Source organism: Quercus lobata, chromosome 9, assembly GCF_001633185.2.
Source record: "Quercus lobata isolate SW786 chromosome 9, ValleyOak3.0 Primary Assembly, whole genome shotgun sequence".
NCBI classification, from domain to species: Eukaryota; Viridiplantae; Streptophyta; class Magnoliopsida; order Fagales; family Fagaceae; genus Quercus; species Quercus lobata.
This window is the reverse complement of record NC_044912.1, coordinates 5,287,640-5,297,070: the sequence shown is the minus strand read 5'-3', so window position 1 is coordinate 5,297,070 and position 9,431 is coordinate 5,287,640. Positions and strand designations below refer to the sequence as shown.

At 34.7% G+C, this 9,431-nt stretch overlaps 1 protein-coding gene across 1 annotated transcript; it reads left to right on the top strand.

Annotated features, from left to right (window-relative positions):
* The first annotated feature begins 4,037 nt into the window (after positions 1-4,037).
* On the top strand, positions 4,038-5,025 carry LOC115962151 (zinc finger protein ZAT4-like). The gene has a single exon (XM_031081038.1). The coding sequence runs from the start codon at positions 4,050-4,052 to the stop codon at positions 4,905-4,907; it is 858 nt and encodes a 285-aa protein (XP_030936898.1). The 5' UTR covers positions 4,038-4,049; the 3' UTR covers positions 4,908-5,025.
* Positions 5,026-9,431: the final 4,406 nt, after the last annotated feature.

Sequence of the window (9,431 nt, the reverse complement as noted above, 5' to 3'; positions counted from 1 at the left end):
TACGTTTGGAAGGGTCTCCAGCCATCTTTCCCGGCCTCCTGAAATAGGGCTCGTTCCTTACTTTCTCCAGCACCTGTTGTACCGGCTCCCTGAATACGGCATTCACTGTCTGCGGGTTGCTCTGTCCAGTCTGTCGCGAAAAATCTCTCCTCGGCTGGCTGAGGTTATACCGTTCCGATCTAAAATCACTTGCTTTGGGGGGAATGACCTTCTCCTTTCCCCTTCCTTGCAGTTGATCTTCTTCCACCCTTTTGTACTTGTCGATCCTATCCCTCAACTGATCAACGTTGGCAACCGGTTTACCAGTAAGGGATTTCCTTAAGCCATGCTCGGTAGGGAGTCCGCTTTTGAACGTGCTGATAGCGACAGCATCATGGTTGTCATCTAGGTCGTTATACACCTCCCAATATCTATCCGAGTACGCTTTCAGAGTTTCACCTTCGTGCATGGATAAGGACAATAGTGAACCGAGGGGTCTGGGGACTCTGGTGTTGGTGATAAAGCGGGAGCAGAAATCCCGAGTGAGCTGCTTGTATGAGCTTATGGAATTTGTCTTCAGGCCGTTGAACCACCTCATCGCCATTTATCCCAAGCTGGATGGGAAGATTTTGCACATAAGGGCTTCATTTTGCGAGTAGATTGCCATTTTTTGGTTAAACTGACTCACATGCTCTACCGGGTCTGCTCGACCGTTATAGATGGCGAATGCCAGTTGGTTGAAGCGTCGAGGCAGCTTAGCCCCTTCAATTCTATATGTGAAGGGGGACCTTGAAACCTGATCCAGCGCCTTCTTCATGGCATCGTTTCCCGAACCCTTGCTGGATGTGCTCTTATACTTCCGCACAGGGCGTGGTTGCTTCTCGTAGGAAAATGTTTCACTTGGGGGGTCCTTGACCTCCGTCGGTAACTTGCATCCTCCGTATTAGAGGACTCGTCTGAGTCAGAAGGAGATCGTTTTCGCTGCACACGTCGTAACTTCCTTTTCAGATCATCTATCTTTCGCTGCATGGCCTGGTGACTATTTCGCCTCTGGGACACGTGACTACCTATCTGAGTGTGGCTCTGGCTTATCCGGATAGTATGCACACTTCCCTCACGATTCCCCCTGCCGCCTGGGTTGGCGGGGTTATTTTGCCTCTGGGACTCGGCGGGTTGTGTCTGTTGGGAGTTAGCCTGGTGAAGATTCTCCTGGTGTGGACCTAGTTCTGCCATGCTCGACCGTAGTGCTAGCTGATGCCCTAGTTCTTCCCACAGACGGTGCCAATTGTAGTTGCACGATTTTCCTGGCCCAAATTCTATTGATCAGACCTTGGCCCAAGGCGCAACCCACAATAAATATTTGTAGATGATGGGTCAAAGAACTTAGCCTCAGTGAGCTTATTCGGTCTGATACATGGACAATATTGTTGCAGAAGATAAAAAACACAAGAATGGATCTTTCACGTATGATTCTATTTCTTCAGTTCCGAGTACAGTTTTTTCGTCCCCTTCTTTGAGGGACTCCACTATATTATATAGTTCTCTTGTTCTCATCTCAACCTTACACTTATTGATCATTTAAACATCTACTTGAGCACTTGTCCCATCAGATGCCCTTATCACTCCCTTTGTGAGTTGCAGAGACCAAGGTAGTACTGTTCAGGGGTCTTTTCCTCATTAATGCGGCCAAGAGGGTGGTTGTGGCGCAATTAATGTGGTGGTGGCAGCTTTCCATGAGATATTTTGGATTTTATTCTTTTTATATGCTAGGAGGATGAACTGCGATGGTTGGGGCGAGTTCCTCGTTTGGACTTCGTAATGTCCGAGGAGGAGTTACTCCTCGGACAGGTTTCTTTGGCGCTACTGGGCCTGAATAATGCTTTATCTGTGATTTCTCCTCGGACAGGATGCTTCTCGGATGGGCCTGTAGTTAGATTAGCCCATTATTTTGGGCCGGGCCCCACAAGAACGTATAAAACTTAAGTTCTACTTCACATCTTTATAGAATTTAATTGACCTATATATAACTTTAATCAATTTTTTCTTCTCCGTTTGTATATTATTATTATTATTATTAGATCAGTAGCTTAAAATTTACTCTAATATTTGAACATCAAACAGGATATTAATTGCTTATAAATTGACCATAAGTCCCATTAAAAATTTGCCCATAAAGGGTTGATTCTTGAGTGGCCACAGTCATCATCAACCGTCCACAAGAGGAAACACATCACTTGAGTGCTCATATCAAGGGTTACTCGTTGGCACCATATTGCATGTGAACTTTAAAATTAAATCAACAAAATTAACCACAAATTGAGTGAAGAGAGGTTTTATTGTAAGTGAAAGTCCCTCCTTTGAATAAGATCTTGGTAATTCTTTAGCACCATAGCGTGTAAACTTTGAAATTACATCGAGAAAAGATCCATGTTTGTATTGTTGTGGTGAAATTTCTTTTTAGAATGATATTATTTATTATCTTTAATCCATGTTCCCTGCATTATTTATTTATTTATTTTTGGTAAACTTCCCTGCATTAAAATCATGCTTTGTCTTTCTACATTTCATACTAAAGATTCGTTTGTGATGTGACCCATTAAGGCATATTATAAATTTCAAATTTTTATTTTTATTTTTTGGCTATGCACTATTTGTTGGTCATACCAATCTCTTATACTATCCTCTCCTGAATTTTGTAAGCAAATTACTTATGATAAAAAAAAAAAAGTATAAATTGACAACAACATTAACTTTTCAAAATTATAATTAAATTTTATAAAAAATAATTATAATTCAACTAGAACTCTAACTCATTGAATGGGAGAAAATCAATCTAAAGGTGACGACTAGGCACATCCAAAGACGTAATGAAATGCAATGCAACATATGACAAGTTTCTTGTTACAATACGTTTCTTTATAACATGACGTATATTTTAAAGTTGACAACTCAACAGAGTTGATATATTACTGATCAGTTGACGTGGATGGTTAAAACTGACGTGTCACATTATAATTGTATAATGAAACGTGGTCATAACAAGAGACATCCACATAATCAGAAACAAGAAATCACTAAATGATTATACCAATCTATTCTCCATTTTTGGGAAGGTTGTTTCTATTAAATTGGATTCAATTATGTCCCATAATATGAATTACTACCGAGATAGTGTTCTAATTGAATTGCCATTAGATTGTATAATTTTTTTGATGTTTGGTAAAACTGATAACTACATTATTTTTCTTTTAACTTCAAGGCAAAATATGCATTATACTTTTATTTATATTTTAATAGTTCTTGTTAGGATGAGAAATCAATCCCAAAAACCAAAGAATTAGGGTAACCTAATTTACAAGCCATCTAAAATAGTGAGTCAAATTTTGTTTAGTAAAACTCTATTGAGGTCATTGAAAGGAGAAACAAAAAATAGGAGAAAATTTACAAGCACAATCATATTTCAAAAAAAAAAAAAAATTTTTTTTTTTTTGAGAAACAAAATTTTGATCTATGGAAATAGGCTATTCTTAATTTCTTACAAAAATAATTATTTGAAAACAGCTTTTGATAACACATGTATTTTCTACCACATTCTATTTAATGTGAATTTTAAAAACATGAATTGTATTTATTTATTTTTATTTTTTTAAAGCCGAACCAAACGGCTGCTCAATACATTTTCCTTTTTCAACCAAATGACTGAAATGAGAGATTATGTTGATTACCTATATCTGCACAAATCCTTCTATAGTAATGACTCTAGAGCCTTACCCTTTGATCATCCATCATATAACACAGAAAACTCATCCAATGGTTCACGCTCTACTTTGTAGGAATAGCCCATATCATATAAAGACACCTTAACTTTTGACACATTCATTCGGGACCTTCTGGTTTTTTGCCCTTTTGGTTATGGAATAGAATACTTGTCACCTACTCCTTTTAAGTTCCCTCACTGAGTGTACTTGCTCTCCTTGAGATTTAGAGAGAGAGAGATATATATATATATATATATATATAAAGGGTGAGAGTTATATAGAGAGAAAGTTTTCATTTTTTTTGGTCAAACAATGGAGAAGCATAGAATCTGCAAGATCTGCAACAAGCGCTTTGCTAATGGGAAAGCCATGGGAGGTCACATGAGATCTCATCTGGCAAAGCTACCCCTTCCTCCAAAGCATGAAAACTCAGCCCAAACTGAGTCAGCTCAGACTCTTTCACCATCTTCATCCACCTCTCTTAATTTTCACCATAGAAACAATATGATGCAGTCTTACAGATCCATCAACGGTGCTGAGCTGTCTACCGAGGAGGCTACCTTTCATGGAGAAAGTGATTCGGACTCTCACCTCAAAAACACAACTCGCAGAAGATCCAAACGCCCTCGTAAAATTGAAACTGAACCAGTGAAGTTTTCTGCTGAAGAAGTTGCTATGTGGCTTTTAAAGCTCTCTAAAGATAAGTGGACAAAAGGAAAAGAAAAAGTTAAACAAAAAGTTGAAACTGATAAAGAAGAAGATGATGCTGAGGAAGAGGAGAAGGAGGATTATTCAATATCCAAGATTCGCAAGAAAAGTCACTCTCAGACTAAGTTCAGGTGTGAGACTTGTAGGAAAGTTTTTCCATCTTATCAAGCTCTTGGCGGACACAGAGCTAGTCACAAGAAAATTCGGAACAATGATGAGGATGATCTTGAAGACGATAATGACAATTTTGTGGTTGATGAGAAAGTTTTTGAATGCCCATTCTGTTTCAAAGTGTTTGATTCTGGTCAAGCATTGGGTGGGCATAAGAAGGTGCACTTCTCCAACTTAGGCAATGGCAATGCTAATGCTAGAAGTTCTGCTAGAAACAAGTTGATAGATCTTAATTTACCGGCTCCTGTAGATGAGCATGAAGTTATCTCAATTGTGTCCAATGCAGCATAAGTAATAGTTTAAAGTTCATGAAGCAAGTTAGAGGTATAATTTCATGCTTTTTTATTTCCTTTAGTTTGTACATACATATATATATGTGATCTGAAACTCTTTAGATCATTTTGACAGTTTCATACAGTGGGGTTTCTTTTGGTTTAATTTAAATGTTTTGCTTTAGACCATTATCAATTCCTTTGTTACTTTTTTTTGATTCCTGAATAATTTCTTTGTTACTTGGTAATGTGGGCATGAAGTTTTTGCATCTAAAATGTTGATAATTTGATAGTTCGTGTGAAAAAGGCTAGAAGTGGCCATAAAGATCATGACTTTCTATGTTTTTTAGGAGTTTCATGGAAAGAGGTTTTAAGATGAGGAGTTTGCGGTTGTTTTTTGCGTGCAGATGTTTAAGCTAACTGTTTTCCATTATTTTCTCGTAGAAAAAAAGAAAGAAAAACAAAAGGTTATTAGATAAAGAGAGAGAAAGTCTGTATGACAACCTTTTTGTTTTTTGTTTGGATATGGGATTAGTTCCTACCTGTCACCACACCCTTTATAGTTTTGTACAGTTGGGTCTTGGTGATGAAGAAGTCAAGAGGTCGAAGCTCTATATGCTTTCCTAGTTTTCCTTCTTATCTCTTTTATCTCTGAATTTGACGCTATATAGTGCAGCCACAATCAATCATGACTTGTGGACCAATCACATATTGTCATGTCACAAATCACAATTGAAGGATTTCATTCTCAGTCAGAAACCATCAACCAAGCCCATCAAACCCACTCCTATCCATTAATCTTACTCTTTTATTTTTATGTTATTTATTTGCTTCAATTATGGGGAGGAAGTGAAAGAGACAGACTTGGGAGAATATTAGAAAAAAGCTAACCCCCACACTTCTTTTTTTGATATGCTAATTGCTAAGCCACCCTTCAATTCATGTGCATAATTGCATTTGATACACTAATATTTTGAAAACAATCCTATTCAACAACTAGAGTATTAGGCTTTCTAAATTTTTGACATTGATTTTGGGCTAAATTGATTTACATCCCTTTCAATTGTTGCCGTTTTTAATGTCTAGCAGATGGTCCCTATGTTTCTCTTGAAATATTACAATACTGTTTTGCTTTTTTGTTTTTGGTTTTTTGAGAGTACAATATTTTGTTTTTATACATGTCCAATCTGTGTCAGAATCTAACATTGATTCAAAGTGTTGTCATCCAAAGTGCTTTTCACGTTTTAAATTGTTTTATTAAACATGGCATTAAACACGACCCATTGCATTCAGCTAATTGGCTCATGGCCAATTTAGACATTTTCTTAATGCTTTTTAAGCATTATTCTATAATAAATGTTTAGGAGAAGCATATATCTAATCAAGTATTAGAAATTATTTTCTATACCCTATGTCACTTCCTTTTCACATAAATGTGGATTCAATGTATGAAACTTTTACACAAAATCTACCTTTAAGTGAGATAAATGTGTAATACGTTAAATATATAGAATAACTTCGTATAAGATAAGTATATAACTAGTATCCAAGTCCTCATGTGACTCCAACCTTTCACAAAGGAGACTTTGAGCCCCATAGATGATTTCCTACAGTTTTCAAGAATCACTAATTTTGTACTTCCAAACCACCTGTTATCCATGGTTTTCATTAATTACCTTTGTCACCTCCTCTACCAGTCATAACATTTTGTGGGATATAGAGATTGGCTAACTAATTGTGTCATACCATTTGATCTTGTTTCCCCTTTAATTGCACATTTTCCTGCAAATCCTCACTAATTTAGTTTCTTAATCCCAGCAAATTCTCCCTAATTTTAGTAAACGATATGGCTATATTTCCATTTCAGTTTTTCTTATAAGAACCGTAACATCTATTTGTGAAGAACTTTGACGTTATGTTTCAATTACTTTTTTCAGTATTTGACCATTTGTTTTCAATTACTATATTTTAATTGGTCTTACATTAATGTTCCTGTAATCCCAACCATGACTATAGAAAGTATGGTCTTATGGAATGGGAGGAAATCATAAATTAGTCATCATCATAATTTATTAGAGTGGATGGGGTTCTCTTTAATTTCTTTTTTCTTTTCTTATTTTTTTTCTTCGTTTTAATACTTTGATTTACATTAATTGGTAGATTTCAGTTTTCTAGTAATTTCTTTTACCAAAATTGTTACTTGATAAATATATGTAAATTTTCAAATTATATGCGAGCAAAAGAAAAAACCTAATATGCAAATCTTATAGAGAGAGATAAAGAGAGAGAGAGAGAGAGAGAAAAAAAAAAACCCTATTAGAATAGCTCTAATTTTTTAGGCTCAATAGTCCAATTAGCTCAACTTTTCATTCTTTTCTTAAATATTTTCCTTATTCATATTACATATATATATATATATATATATATATATATATAATACATGCATAAAGCACAATTTTTGTAAGATTGCCATATTTTTTATTTAATTATATGATATAATCTTTATCATTGCTGCAAAATTATCCCATAGCCCACAATAAAAATAGTTTATAAGCTGTTCAAAAAATAATCTAGCATCCGTCCTCTTTCTATAACCTACTGCGGTTCATTTTTTCACAAAGCTTTTCTATTGATTTTTTAAGTTTCTACTTCGTTTCCCATGCTAATACTAAACCCTCCCTCTCTCTACTCAGGCTTTCCTGCACTCCCTTCTTCATACATTTCCCAATATTTATGTGATTTTCCAGTATGCCATATCTTGCTTCTCTCATTTTCATACTCTTCCTTCCTCTATTTGAAATTCCTTTTCTTTCTTTTTTCCTAATAATTCAATAGTCAGGGAAAGGAGAATTAATTTGGACTCTAGACATTTCTATTGAACCTCAATAGATATCAATTAAGTTACAAAACTTTTGACTCTAATTTCAAATGCACACAATTCTAAAACATTTTATGGAAAAATATCCTCTTACCAAAACCTCCTCCTGAGAGAGTCAAGGCTGTTACATACCTTTGCAAGAACTTCAAAGGTGATATGGTGTACATAGGTGGGGAAGGTTTGGGCCACTATCTTTATCATTGTTCATCTTTATCCATGAGAGAAATTTGTTTCAATCTTAGCTTCTAACCTTTTACTTTCAAGACAACTAGTCAAATTTACTTACAACAACTAAAGAGGGAGGTTTGAACTTTAGTTCTCCTAATTAATAAAAGAGAACATGTAACGCCACTAAGTTATAAAGCTTTTGACCAAACCACTATATAATTTAGATGAAGTATTTCTTGTTGTTATCATGTTATGAAACTTTGGTTACGACTTATGTAACGAATTTTTTTTTTTTTTTTTTTTGAGAAAATTTTATGTAACAAATTTAAAAGTGTTATATATATATATGTGTGTGTGTGTGGGGTTAAGATAATTTCAGAAGAAAATGACATGGCATGCCCTCACATGATAAAGGATGGACCTTGCCACAGACTTAATAAGTGCTCATGCGTGGGCAACTAGGCGTGTTTAAGATAATGCCAAGTTGTTTTAATCGAACCTAATAATGATAATAAATTTAATGGACTTTAGTAATAGTTTCGGATATATACTACAGTATTATATATGATTATATTCTATATATTGTATTCCATGAAATAAAAGAAAGGGAAAAGAAGTAAAGAACACATACTGTCTTCTTATTAACCAGTGGGCGTGCTCTAATTTCTGAAAGAAAAATGATATGTTCACAATATTTTTACAACAAATCTAAAGTAATCTTAGTGTTAGGTTTAAATTTGAACAAAAAATAACTAACCACCTATAATTTGTTACAAAAATGTTGAATACGTGACACATCTCTTTTCGAAATCACAAAATCCCTCAAAAGTAGGAAGTTATAAGTTAGTTGGCAAAATGAAGTCTACTTTTACATAACAAAATCTTACAACATATTCATTACTATGCAATCTTAAGGGAAGGATTTAAACTCAGATATCTCTATTAAAAACATTATGAGCATGGTCCACTAACTAATTGTGTTACAAGACTTTTATCGGGAAAAAAATAATCATTTTGGCATTACTTAACATTAAAGTGCTTAAAATTAACATGGCCTCAACTATTACTATCTTTTCTTTACACAAGCTTTCTATTCATCTTATACATACTCATGTGTCTTCCATTCTCTAAAAAGTGTAGAAAGAAAAGATTAATTTGAGTTGTCAAAAGTTTTTAAATTAGTGAGTTGGGGCCAGTTAATAAAATTTGGTGTCTTTGAATAAGGGACTAAGTTTGAATCCTAGCTACACCTAAAATCAATTACTGTATCTTGACTTCTTCTTCTTCTTTTTTTCTTTTTGGTTGTTGAGAAAATACTATATCCTGACTTGATGGGGGTAAAAAATAATAATTATAGAGCCGACGACACACATTTAGACCATATTATATCTATATTAAAAAAAAAGTTTATAAAGTAATTCAATTTTCCAAGTCAAAATATTGGGTTCATACTCATACATATGGTGGATCCAAATCATTGTCTATTTTCTACTACCC